Here is a 14693-nt window from a genome sequence, read left to right on the forward strand (position 1 = left end):
CAGAGTTTGGGGCGGCTGGCGTTACCTAACACAGACATTGCCTAATCTGCCACGACTGCCTTCACTTTGCACACTATTTCTTTTACTTCAAATGAAGCAGGCATATTCCTGCCTTGGGATCTTTGCACTAGTTATTCTGTTTAAAAGACAGGATCGTTTTTTTGTCATTAGATCTCATCTTAAGATTAATTTCCTCACAGGGTCCTGTCTACCAGTCTCAGGTTTCCACCCATTCATTATAGCATCGGCTTATTTTAATTTTCTGTATAGTACTTATTATCTGATTTTAAACATGTATTTATTTACTTGATAATTTCCACCTCCTCATCAATAATCCAATATCTTCAAAGAAAAAGGGGTCACCTGGGCTTTGCTCTGTCCTCAGCATGACGAGTGGACGCGGAGCAGACGAGGAGGGGTGAAGCCCGGGCAGAGCGTTTGGTTTCCCGGGGCGGTTGTTCGGTGCGGCTGGGACATAGGAACGTGAAGGACGGAGGTAGAGTTTATCATTGATGATAAACAAGGCGAAGAAAAGATTGTAAAAACATTATAGGCAACAATAAAACAGAAGTCTTTAAGCAGGCAGGGCCAGGATTGGATTCGCTTTTTAGGAAGATAGTTCTGACAGCAGTGAGAAGGGTGAAACAGAGTGGGGGAAACTCATAACGGAGAAACCAAAGTGAAGGAGGCTACTCTGACATGTTAAAGATGTGAAGGGCCCGACCAATGCCAAGAACACATATGTTGCTGTATGTTTACACATGTGCTAGCTTTTCTGTAGGACAAATTTCTGCACCTGCATTTGCAGAAGGATCTGGACAGTTCAAATTGTGTTGGATGCTGCCATGTCACTTTTAAAAGTCACTTTTGCCAGTTCACGTTCCCACCAACACTACATACCGATTCCTGTTCCCCGCACATTAACCATCTTTTACATTCTTGCCAACTTGCCAAGCAAAATTATCGTTTTAATGTGCATTTCTTCAGTGAACATTGTGGCTGAACCTGGCCTGATATGATTAAAGGAGCTTTGTATTTCCGCCTTTGTGAGCTGCCAGGTCGCATGCTTTGTCTATCATCCTGTGAGGTTGTTAATCTTTTTCTTAATTATTGAACTCTTGATGGATTCTGCATATTAATCTTTTGTTTTATTTTTTGTCATTTGTCTTTTTTATCTTTGGTATCATTCTTCATATAGAACTTTAAATTTTATGGTTAAATCAATTCATTATATTTTTTCTTTTTTAGATTCTGGATTTTGTGTTTTGATTAGAAAAAATTTATCCATTCCGAGATAATAAAAATATCTTGCTTCTTTAAATATCTTCTTTTTTTAAATTTAGCTCTTTAATCCATCTGTAATTTATTTATATATAGAATAAGAAATATTCTAAATGATTTAAAATTTTTCCAACATCATCTTTTCTAACCTGACAGCTATTAATAAGCACTTTGATATGAATGATAGAATGCAGAAATTAGCGGTACATACAGAGAAACCTTTACAGGGAAAGTCAAATGCATCAAATAAGCCATTTGCTTTTTTAATGTACTGATCTGTAGTTTATTTTGTAATTTATTATTAATAAAAAACCTAATTGGTTAAAGACTTGGATTTTATCATTGAATTTTTATAAAGACAAAACCATTTCTAAACCAAGGTACAGAAACAACATCTCAAGGGAGCCTGGCACAGCACAGCATAGACGTATTACACTGCTAATGCCCGCTATGGATGCTACTGTGAATATTTCCAGTAGAGAGCATCCCATTCGTAACATTTTTTTCATTGGAATAAGCATAAATTTTATTTTTTTACTTCAAAAATAATAAATTATGGCTGTCATGTAATTCTGTATTATGATCAATAGGGGAGATATGTCAGTGAAAATACTTCAGAAGCTACTTTTTTATTGTAGAAAGATTTTTGACTTGATTTCATATATATATATATTCCTCGGTATTATTTATGTCTCCCAACTAGAGGGATACAATATATATATATAAATCTTGCCTAAAATCTAGTGCTTTCTAGAACTAGTAATGTTTTTTGTACAATTAAAAACGAAATAAGCATGTAAGCTTTTCATACACATATCCGGTACATTACGTCATTGTTTACTTGGAATCCAATAATCTCTTAGTATTTATAAAGGCTATTCCCTAAGCTCTGTGTTTACTGTTTCCTTCCTAAATATTTTACATGACAGGCATAGAGTTAACACTTTATATTTATTATCATATAAATAAAACCTTATAATAACATATGGGGTTCATAGATAAGGATAAAGGGTTGGGGCTAGGTAGGATTCAAATTCAGGTCTTACTGACTCCTGAGTTAGAGCTCTCATCTATAACCCTGTGCTACCTCCTTATGTGCAAAATACTATGTGTTTTTTTTTTAACATTATGTAATATATAATCCTTTTATAAAAGGAAATAATCTTAATGCAAAATCTTGTGAAAATATTTTCTATTTTGAAAATAAACATTTTAGTAAAACATGTCAAAACATACTAATACATTTTTAGTGATGTACTACAGACATGCAGAAAATCTCTCTTAGTATACTGGAATGTATTACATTTCCACCGCTGTGGTTTAAACAAACAAGCAAAGGTTAACCATACCCTATAAAAACCAGATTTTCCTATGTAAAATCCTAAATATATACAATGAAACCTTGTTAGATTATAATGCTTTCTCACATTTTTATAAATTTATAAAAATCATCATATAACCAAGAAATATTTAACTTAAGCATAATTATACTTTTAAATTTTTTTCTTAAGAATTGCCTAAATCTAAACATTTCAAAGTGCATGGTGTAAACTATTTATTTTTGATAACCAATTTATCCTTCGATAATCTTCCTCAATCTACTCAACCTACCAAAAATGCCATAGAACATGGGACTTTTTAAATTTAATAAAAACAGTATTCGAATCCCTGGAATGAAAATCGGATTGTCACAAAAGCAGGAGAGGTGATGACTGGGAAAATCTGGTTCTTTTTCTCCTGTCCTTAATAAGAGCGTTCAAAGAAGGGTATTTTTTGGCCTATGTAGTTAGTGTGGATTTATTAAAAACTGTGTTACACTGAACTCGAATGGCAGAAAGGAAAGCACTGACCATAATTAGCATCCATTTGAACTTGAAAAGATAAGATCATGGTAAGGACTGAAAAGGATGTTGAAAGTACCTCCAAGGAAGTCAAGGACTTCCCAGTGTTCTAGGATTCTACATAGACTGGAAATAAATATAATGTCATCTGGATAATTTGAAAGTTCATATTAATTCTGAAACATTACTTAATAAGCTTTGAGGACAATGTGAGTTCTTAGCAATAACATACCAATAGAGTTTGATGTAAATTCAAATTCATAGAAATGGTAAAAGAAATAAAGAATTAATTCACTAAAATTAGAGATCAAGTTTCGAGAAACTTGGTAGCAGAGTGAACCTACATTAGAACAGGTTTGCATGGTCTGACTCCCCAACTAGAGTGCAGTGTGTCTGATGGCAGGGTGAGGTTGGCTCACTTTTGTACTGATGTTAAAAGCTATTTAAAAATATATGTATATATATATATTGCATAATAAATAAAAAAACAATCTCACCCATGTTTGGTGCCAAGTGATGGTATTAGTCTCTTGATTTTGAAGGAAATATCTATTTCCTTCCCCCCCACTTTTTTAATCTATAATCTAAGAGGTAAAAAAAATTACTACATTACTGGAAATTTGGTTTCTTCGATTTATTTAGGGTTTGGAAGGTCATTTACCCAGATTGGCTTTTAAGGTTGGACAGAAAAGGGAGTAAGGCTTAAAACTGAAAAAAGTCTTCATTATATTTACTGGATACGAGCGCACAACTGGAGTCAAGATACGTGTTTCCTGACTCAGGCGAGGCAGGGCTTTGCTGCCCAGGGTGATCTGCTGAGCTCGCTGGCCACGGTGCACCAGCATGGCGGTGAGTCTAAGTAAACTTAGAAACCAAGATTTCCTTTGGCTAGGAATGTTCCTTAGAAACAAACTAGATACGGAAAACTTTTTAATGATTGCCAGATGGGAGGGAGGTTGGGGGGCTGGGTGAAAAAGGGGAAGGGATTAAGAAGTACATACTGGTAGTTACAAAATAGTCATTGGGAGGTAAAGTACAGCAGAGGGAATATAGTCAGTGCTATTGTAATAACCATGTATGGTGTCAGACGGGTACTAGATTTATTGGGGGGATCACTGTGTAAGATATATAAATGTCTTCTATGTTGTACACCTGAAACTAATATCGTATGTCAACTATAATAGAAAAATTTTAAAAAGTTATTTAAAAAAAGATTGGTTGGTTGGTTTCTATTTATTTTTCTCTTACGGTAGCTAATCATTTCATGTCGCTATATTAGGCACTCATTTTTTTTTTCAAAGTTTTTCAAAAATGATTCTCTGTATTTAATTGAGACTCAAACAAGGAGGCAGTATAGCAAAACGGGGGGAACCTGGTACAGGTGAGGAGCGTGGCCCTGCAGTGGAGCAGAAGCAGTTTGTCTACAGTCATTGCCAAGTCTGTGGAAAAAGATCACACAGGAATGCAAATGCAGTGACAGGAGCCTTCCAAGTTTTCTTCTGATTGCTTCTCCTCGGAGAAAAGAACAGAGGTTATCGGCTGAAAGTGATGACGGGGAGGCGTCCTAACGGGTTCGAGGAAAGACACGAGGGAGTGAAACGGCATCAGGAGAGCAGGAGAGACTTCACGCCTGACTGCAGGGCGGCAGAAGGGCCCCTTCTGTGACCGTGAATTTAAAGTGAGACCACCAGCACGGCTGCCTGGAGCAGGGTGGGCGAAGGCACCGACGGGGGCCGGGTTTCATCAGGGCGTGGGCGGCAAAAGGAAGAGGGGAAAGAGGAGCAGGAAGGCTGAGGACGATCGTCCCGATGCTAAAACCGCACTCCCTGTGACACACACGGGGCCTCGTCCCCTTCCCGCTTGCTTTATACTCCATCGCAGTACATATTTAATTTCTCTTATTTACTGTCTCTGTGTCCCCTGCTATGAAATCTCCTTCAAGGCAGGGATCTCTGATTTGTTCACTGCTATTGTCTTTTAAAAAGTACGATTCCTTACTGGATAGCAGCAAAGCAGTTACTACTGGATCTGTGCTCCCTACTCCCCACCACCGCCCTGTGGTTTAATAATGAGAAGTGACTGGCTGCTCTATTACCTAGCAGCTATTTTTAAAGGGCTAAGTGATTTGGATATAATTTTGATCTTTAAAACTTGAACTATTAATTTCTTATTCTTATTATAATAAAGAGATCTTAAGGTGGTGGAGGTTTCTCTAAAATTTTCTTAAGTAGAAGAGAGTAATAAAAAATAGAAAGTGATGAGCAATGAGATTGGAACACATGCAAAGGCCAGATCAGAAAAACTCGGATGGGAAGGATGGGAGCGTGGAATGAATTAACAAGATTCATATCACAAAGTTATCTCTGGCACTGTGTGGAAAATGGCTTAGAGGGGAAACGGATGGGAAAGCTGTTGCAGTGATGCAGGTAAGTGGTAAGGGAGGCCTGATCAGGGTGGGGTGGGGAGGGCAAGGCAGGTGGATCTGATGACGCTGAGGAGGTGGAGCAGGCGGGCTCTGTGATGGACTGTGGAGGCTCAGGGAAGCAGGCGGACGGAGAGGAGCCAGGGCAGCCTGTGGACCACGTCCAGGTTGTTTTTTTCAAGGCCCCGACTAATGGAAACCACAAGGCTGCAGCCATAGTATCTGAATGTTAGCTAAAAATACCTCTCCAAAAACCCGAAGAAAAACAATTTCCAGTGTTTGAAAGAATTCAGCTAAGAAATTGTCATGACAGCTGTAGTACGGATGAGATTTTTTGACACAGGACTCACTCCAGTAAATGCCTTTAAATCAGTCATACATGGGTAGTACCTACTCTATTTGCTCGTAAAACTGGCACTGCATCTCAGATTTCTGGCTAAAGGGACTCTTCATGGCTCAGCACTGCCGGCCAGCAAACTCTTTTCAAAATCGCATTTCAATAACTCTCAGGATAAATCACCAATACACATTTATGGAATACTTACCAAGTGCCCAACACTATGCTATGTGGACTGTATGTTTACATAAATATTCGTGCTCATATATTCATATTAATTCAACAAGTATTATGTGCCAAGGACCACGGATAGATTGGTGCCTGCAGACGTGCATGCACGTTCACGGAGGTCTGTAATACATGACCAGTGTGTTCTCTACATTTTAGAACAGGAGCTGAAACACAAGTTCAAACATGATTGGATAAATAATCCTAGCTACATTGTTTTGTGTATTATTTTGTCCACTGAAAGCATGATCTTGATTATGAGAAGTATTGATTTTTAAGAATTATTTCACTCAGTCGTAGTGCCTATATCCTGGACTATGTATTCCTTCATCATCAACAGTTCACATAATAATTATTAGAATGAACAGCACTTTTAAACATTTGTAAGATGAGAAACACGTTTCACTCTACGGCAGTGCTGTAATGTTTCTTAGGAATTCAAGTTTCTTAGTGATGCAGTCTCTTAAATAGTGGGGGGGCACATTATACTTGATCACGTTTCACAAGTTCAAATGCATTTCAAAACCTAAAATTCTGCAGAGAGGGTCAAAATTGGAGGTTAGTCTAGAAAAGAAACAGTAATTGAGAAATTCACTAGCCTTCATTCATTCATTCATTCATTCAACAAATATGCTCTTGAGTATCTACTTGGACCGAACCCTCTTTTAGGGTCTAAGGATAGAGTGGAAAACATAAGAGAGAAGTTCTTTATGGAGCCGATAGTGATAAATGCTATGAGAAACAAATGTGGACAATGGAACGGAGTAACTTCTTAAGGGCAGGGCTTTGTCTTAGTTGTCTATGTGCTTCTAGCACCTAGCAGAATGCTTCGAAGAGTGGTTGCTCACGTTTGTTATATAAATTACAGTGAGTTTTTAGGCATCTGCTTTCGTTTCTGGAAGAACTCGTATAAGTCTGCAAACTCAAGTATTAGGCACTTTACATGCCAAGGTGTAATTCTGAGCTTAAGAGAGTGAAGGGATAGGGAGCCAAGATGCTAACGACCTCGCAGAATAATTAAAGGTGTATTAAAACCCTGATTCCAAGCAAATTTGGAGAGTTTCAGTTAAGTTTACAAATATAATAAAGCAAGTGTATAAAATATTAGTGAGCTTCTATTATTGCAGAATATATATAATTTTAAAAATCGATGTTATTTTTAATACAAAGATAATATAAAACAAAACACATTTATTCATTACTTTTTTCCCCTGGAAACTATGGAAAACTCCAATGTCATGGGACATAGTGCCTTTCTATTAAACTCGATGCAAAGTATCTGCCAAGTGAGATAGCTTTCTCTGAGTAGATTTGTAGTTTCTAGTTGTTGAAGCATACTGACTGACAGAATAGCTATGCTAGAAAATGGGGCATTAAATCTTTAAAGGACACCCTCAGCATGGGCAGACATCCCAAGCAAGAAGTACACTTATAAATTCTGCCACAATTTTCGAGATGTTTTTAACCGACACTTTTTTGTCTCCCATTTCAACACTGTGATACAAATAAATCAAAATTAGGCATTTCTGGTCCTTTAGAATAACATGCCCTCATATCCCAGGTCTAGGATGCTACACTATTAGTTGCATCAAGTTACAATGCAGTTGTTTTCAAATGTCGTCTTGACTCAGTTTTGAGGCCCTAGCTAGAGACCAGTCAGCTTCCCCTCTTGAGCAGCTGATTAAAAAGTTGCATGCCAACCACTCCCCTTACTGGGCTCTCACCCTCTGGGCCACCATGCATCTGCCTTAACTGCCCCAAGGTCAGTTCTCAGACAACCAGGGACAGTCTGCAGGCTCCTAGCTCATTATAATTATTCAAATGAGCCAATCCCAAACTATTTACTTTGCCCATTCCTTCCAGTGGAAACCACAATAAAGGTGCTTGTCTCCTGCCGCTCCCCCCATCCCCCCACTCCCTTACCCATCCCTCTGCCTGTGACTGACCCCAGGTGGTGTGCTGGGCTCATCCATGGGAACTCTAAGTATAGAAACTGTAAAACTCCAGTTTCTGTCTCGATCTGCAAATGGCTTCACTATACCTCACTCAAGGTGATATGGTTAAAACACAAGGGGATCAGCGTATTTCTTTTAGTCAAGAAATAATACTAAGACCAATGCTAATGTTTCAAAATTGGGCGTAACATGTTCTATAATAAGTGCACCATTGATTCTCATGGCCCATGCGACTCCTGCAACAGTTCTAATTTATTTATTTAATAGCTGACAGTCCAACTTCCAGGATGCTGTAATGACCACAGACACACGTAAACTCTGTATACCAAAGTTACCCAAAACCTAGTGTTCACCAAAATATATTCTTATCAGTAGCTGTGATGAATGAGGTGAGATATTTTTAAAAAGTATGTTTGGACCCAGTAAAGGCATATTAGGTTTTTCAGATTAATCAATCCATTAAAAACCCCACAGTATTTTGAAAGCATTGTAGAGATGAAAATAAAGGAAAAAGTGTCAAGGCAATTTTTGAGCAAAAGCTCATGATGAGAAAAATAAACAGAATACTGGAGCAGCAATGTTTCCTGTGCCCTGGAAAGAAGCTCCAGTGCCCCGCCTGTAGAACACGTGAGCTGCTCACAGCACTTTGCTCTAAGTCCTTGACAGCATCCCATGTCACCCAGCATAAAAACTCAGGGTCTGCTGAGCAAGGTCAGCAAACCCTTTCTTAAAGGGCCAGACAGCAAATCTTTCCGGCTTTGCAGGCCAGACTCCTGTCACAGTTCTGCGACATTATGCTAGACCTATATGCGAACAGGGTTAAGATTCTAAACGGCCACGTCCAATGAAAATCATTATATTTTGTGGAATATGCATAAAATTGACAAAAATATATAATATTAGTTTGGGTTTATAATGCTTAATATTTCTTAGTCATTCAAGAAATATTTGCTGAATAAAAAACATATGTACAAGGTCTGGAATTACACATTTTTACAAAAAGATTATGGCACAGACCGCAAACCAAAGGTAAAATCATTTCTTTCGTAAAATGTATCAGTAACAGCGGACTTACTTTAGATTGCCGATTCTGATTTCTGCACTTTCACTGAGTTTCTTCGTTTCTTCTTTCCACCTGTTAGCTGCCTTCTGCTGAGTCGCTAACAGATGCCTCAGTTCAACGGTGGCGTTTCGGTTACTGTCCTCCATCTCTCTCAGCTGAACCTCAAACCCATGCTCCTTTACTGAAAATGCGTGTTCCATTGTACTGATCTAGGGAATAAAATGAACACATACCTTCTTTTTCTTTTCCGCTATTCTAAGATCAATCAAAAAGGGATCATTCATTGTATTGTTTGCAGCACAAATGTTTAGATATCTATATAAAAATTAAGTTTACAATTTGTTTTCAACACAAATGAAGACATCCTGTCTCACAGTATAAATGTATAAATGAAACCGGAATTATGACGAACTACAATTTTTTGCAACACATTCCCCAATACCTTAAAATGCCATTAAAAAAAAAAAAGTATACTATCTACTATAAAACTGCTCTCCTATTTACTTTTACTTTTGTTGCTATAATCCCTGGAAAACGTTTATGTTCTCAGTAACTGAGAGTTAGGTTTCTGCTCAAGTCATTTTGAAAAATGTTTACTGGTATATTATAAAGGATACAACCCAGGATCAGCCAAACGGAAGAGACGTAGGGCAGGGTGTGGGCTGTGGGCTGTGGGCTGTGGGGAGTGCAGGGCGCCACGCCTGCTCCAAGTGCACCAGCCTACCAGCACCTTGGCCTGTGCACCCACTCAGGAACTCCTCAAGTCACTTGGTTAGTATACCGAACTTCAGACTGTCTTTCAAAGGGTTTTATAAAGAAAGTCAAAGAATATTATATATAGGAATTCCTTCCCATTTCAGTTACAGTATAAATGCTGTATTTTTTTCTTTTCAGGAGAAGAAAACTATAATAATGATTTTTCAGAACCTCATATGGAAATGTCTTTAGTATATCTCTAGGTAATGTATGTTATTATAGTAGAAATACCTTAATGCAGAATGAAAATACAAGTAAATGCTCTCTGGATACCCTAGAAGCTTTCTTGAGTGGGATCCAGGGAGAAAATTAAGTCCTAATGCCCTAAGGTATGTAATGAATTGCCTTCCTTTATGTGCATCTAGAATGAAACTACCTATTAGCCTCCTTGAGGCAACTGAGAAAATAGTTACTAGAATAACTTTTTGGTGTGCTCTCAGGCTATCTTTATCTTGCTACACTAAAGAAATATTATAAAGAATACCTTCCTTGTGATATTTTCAAGTTATGTGCTTTAAAAATGTTCACAGCCGGCATGGCTTTTAGTAATTCAGTAATTTAGTAAATATGGCTATTTCAAAACTCAAAAAAAAGAATAAGTAAGGGACCCAACTTTACCAATACAAAAGACACTCCAGAAAATCCAGCAATAGCCAAAATCCATGGTTCATGGGGAAAAACAGCGAATCTTTACCCTTGTTCCCCCTGCTAAAAGCAGCATGCTTCCTAATGCTCTTAAATTTGCTCTCTCAAGTAACACACAAGTAGAAATTTAGTACTTTATAAATACTGGCACTGGAAAAACAACACTGATTTCTTGATTTTGTATTGCATTACTGTTAGGCGAACCTCCCGCAGCCCCTTGATTCCTGCTATTTTAATAATTTCTGCATTATGAGGTTCTGCAAATCTTGATTTGCACATGCTCCTCCTTCCTTGCCTCAATCTCCACTTTCTCTTGAGAGGCCATGGTTCTGATATGTTAGTTGGAATTGTCTATTTCTGTTTCTCTCACACATATACTAAAAAATGATCTATGCATCTACATAGCTTTAGAATTCTGCCTACCTAGTTAACTCCCCATTGCCACTTGGAAAATGTATTTGTAATGTGACAAGCCTTGTTCTATAGTCCTTCATAACCTAGTCTCTGCCTACTTCTTTATTTCTGCCATAATGCTTTCTCATTTGGGGGTTATTTTCACATGTTGTTCCCTTTGCTTGGGATAATCTTTCCTCTTCTGCTTACCTTAGTTATTTTTATTCCATTTTTAGAACTAAGCTCAATTATTGCTTCTACAGAGTAATTTTCTCCCTATCTATCTAGACAGAGTCAAGTCCTTCTGTTAGAAGCTCTTACTCTGCTTTCCCTAAAAAGCTTTTATTAGTTTGCAAACATGTTTAAAGTTTGCCCATCTAATAAATTTTTAAGGGTGGGTGTCATGTCTTTTTTGTTTACTATTGCATCTTTAGAACCTGAAACATAGTAAGCTCGTCAAAACACATCTGTAAACTGAATAAATGATGGCCTTTTTTGGGGGGCATTAAAATTTAGTCCTTAAAATTTACTCCTAGATTCTTCAGCTGATGCCATTACGACTGTTAAACTGGATAGGTCTGCCCTGATGCTGGAAGGCGAAGGGCCACAACGACTGGTCTCCTACAACAGAAGTCTCACTGATGTTAAAATTCAGAGTGCTGGGTAGGAGAAGGGATTTAGTCTCCCTCCCTTCTTCCTCTGTGCCCTTCCTCTAAAGAGAACTACTCACACAGGTATATACAATTGCTAAAAATTATCCATTTCCTAATTTTACACACTTATGAGGGATACTTAGTTCAAAGAAATGGAGAGCCTTAGCAGAAAGAAAGGAGGAGTTAGGAAAAGGGAAGGCTAGAACTGAAAGAAATGCAGTGGATTTAAGGTCAAGTGAAAGCTTCATATAATAAGTTGTTAAGGTTCCCAGCCAACCAACTTCTCAGTATCCCACTGTCTTGATCCTTTGGGCTCCTTTAAGTTTATCTACGGAAGATCATTCTTTTTCAAGGGCGAGAAAGGCAGCTAAGCGTAGTACTAGGCTCCTATGTTGTTGAAGAAAGAATCAGCAATAAAGCCGTTTCCCTGAGAGCCCTCCTCCTCCATAAAACAGAATGACAGCTAGTTAAGAGGTTACTACTACTCAGCAATACTGTTTGGCAACAAAAACAAACTGCTGGCATAGGAAACAGTGTAGCCTCTGACTGTGATAGTGTGACTTATAATAAATACGTCTGGTCTTTATCTCCATTTTGTCACCACTTATGAACTTATAAATTGAGATTACAATGCATACAAGAGTACAACGTGTACAGTCATATGTCACATAACGACGGGGATCCCTTCTGAGAAATGCATGGATAGGATAGGTGATTTTGTCATTGTGCAATCATCACGGAGTGCATCACACGTGACATCTGGCATAGCCTACGACTGCGACTGCATGTGCTATATACATCTACATGACTGGCAGTGCAGTAGGTTTGCTTAAACACGTGCTATGATGGCTATGACGTCATTAGGCAATAGGAATTTTTCCACTTAATTATAATCTTATGGGACCATTGCCATACGAGGTTGACTGAAATGTTATTATGCAGTGCATGACTATATATAAATATGTATGCATGTTTTTCTTGATTTTTTTAAAGCTTTAGGACATAGTATGAATGCACTACAAATTATTTGAAAGCATGGTTTTTAAAGACTTACACAGTATTTTTTATATTACCATAATTGTTATTTTATTTTTAAAGAGGTTGTTTCTAATTTGTTATTATAAGTAATCTTTCAATGAATTTCTTTAATTATGAAATATTTTAATTATTTTCTTAAGAATAAATTTTATATTCTAAATGTGTACCATTTTATACTTTCAGTGGCATATCACACACACTGATAATTTGCAGTTAATTGTGAGTTTAAACATTTAAAAAGTTGTTTTAGCAATATGTTTTAGTTGGTGAATTCTGTTCATGTCTCATGCATGTTTTTCTATTGGGTTACAAGTATTTTTCTTTTATATTTTTAAAAACTTATATATGAATGGTCTCTGGCTGTTGTCATATTTATTAAAATAATTCTCTCCGTCTATTTCTTTTTTAAACATTTAAAAATGGCATTAAATATTTTAAAATTTTATATGCTTAAATCCATCAATATTTTCATTTGCAATTTCTTCCATTTCTTGTTTTGCTGAGATAGTTCTTTCTCATCTATTGGTTAAATATTCACCCATTAAGGAAATATTTCCTTCATTTTTTTTCCTTATTAATAATTTCCTTATTGTTGTTTTTATATTCTGGATATGAGTTCTTTTTTTTGGTTGTATTATAATATTTTCATCCACTTTTCATTCTCTTGATATCTTTTGATGTCAACCATTAATTTTAATGAAATCCAATTCACCTATCTTTTCATTATGATTATCGCTTTCTGTGTTCTGTTTAAGAAAGTCTTTCTTAATCAAGGACATGAAGATTTCCTCCTTGAAGCTCCATTGTTTTATATTTTGCATTTAGGTCTACAAGGCAACTTAAATTAATTTGCATGTATGGTGTGATATAAGAGTCGATCAAGGTTTATTTTTAAAATATGGACCCAAATGATCTAGTATCATTTGTTATAATTCTTTCCTTATTGAACTGCAATGGTGCCTTTGTTATAAATGAGGTGAGTATGAAATATGAGCTTGTTCCTGGACTTTTTTTTTTCATTGATCAAGTTGATTATTCTTATGTCAATTACATACTGTTTTAATTGCTTTATATCAAATCTTGATATCTGGTAGTATGATTTTTTCCCTTTATTCTTCAAAGATTTCCCACAGACTAAAGCATAAAGTAAAAACTACTTTGTATGATATACAAAGCTCTCTTTTTCAGAATTCAAGTTTTTATAAGTAACTACAGCGTTTAATACCTGCAATAGAAGGCATTCAATAAATACATGTTGATATGAATAAGGTTGGAATGTGACTTTTTATGAGTCCTCATAGTAACAAAACCAAAGTGAAACATTAGCACCACTACTCTGTGTCCTTACTATGAAACCAGAAGATACAGATCCTTATCATTAAGAGTTAATGCTACTTTTTTCAAATCTCATGGAATAGGGAAAGGCAAGCAACACGCCGATGGTGATACCATGCTTCTTGAAGTGCCCTTAAACAGATTACAACTCTCCTCCTGCCGAACGAAGTATGTCGGCAGCAGAGCACAGAAGGAAGAAGCGAGGGAGGGAACAAAGGGGAGTTTTCTCATAGAGGGGACTTTTGTCCCTTGCCTTCTTCCTAGCAGGGAATTTTTAGACTGCCTATGAGGGCTTCTCAGAGCACACTGATGCAGCACCCTCTGCACACCTAGTTTTAGAGTTCGATTTTCAAGAGGCTATTATAGCAGAAGAAAGGATGGCCGTGTATAAAGTTATCCAATCTATAGTCCTGCTAGCACTGCTTAAATTGCTTTGGCAGGAATGTCAGTGTACTTCATGGTTGGAAGGTCATTTTTGTTGTGTGTAGATAGTGAAAGCAATCATTTTCAAGTATGCTTGCCAAGTTTTACAATATAGAAAAGACTGCTTAACACTCTGCATTATGATTTGGTGCTATCTGATGAGAAGGCAAAAAAAGTCTCTCTAAACAGCATCAATATTTTGATTTTTGCAAGCACACATTTAACTCTAACTCGTCTTGTAAATACCTGAAATTTTGCCTTTTTCTGAGCCTCGAGAGCAATCCTTCTTAAATCCTCAGTCTCCTTCTGTAACTGCTCATTTT

General features: G+C 37.0%; 1 protein-coding gene across 1 annotated transcript in view; it reads right to left on the bottom strand.

Annotated features, from left to right (window-relative positions):
- SCLT1 (sodium channel and clathrin linker 1) overlaps positions 1–14693 on the bottom strand; it is a 103982-nt gene that overhangs the window by 16705 nt on the left and 72584 nt on the right. Inside the window, exons 18-19 of the mRNA XM_006917768.3 lie at positions 14617–14693; positions 9140–9336 (exon numbers count right to left, since the gene is read on the bottom strand). The exon at positions 14617–14693 is cut by the window's right edge and continues 4 nt beyond it. Of these exons, the coding sequence (XP_006917830.1) occupies positions 9140–9336; positions 14617–14693 (274 nt within the window). The remainder of the gene's footprint in view (positions 1–9139; positions 9337–14616) is intronic.

Source organism: Pteropus alecto, unplaced genomic scaffold, assembly GCF_000325575.1.
Source record: "Pteropus alecto unplaced genomic scaffold, ASM32557v1 scaffold17, whole genome shotgun sequence".
NCBI lineage: Eukaryota > Metazoa > Chordata > Mammalia > Chiroptera > Pteropodidae > Pteropus > Pteropus alecto.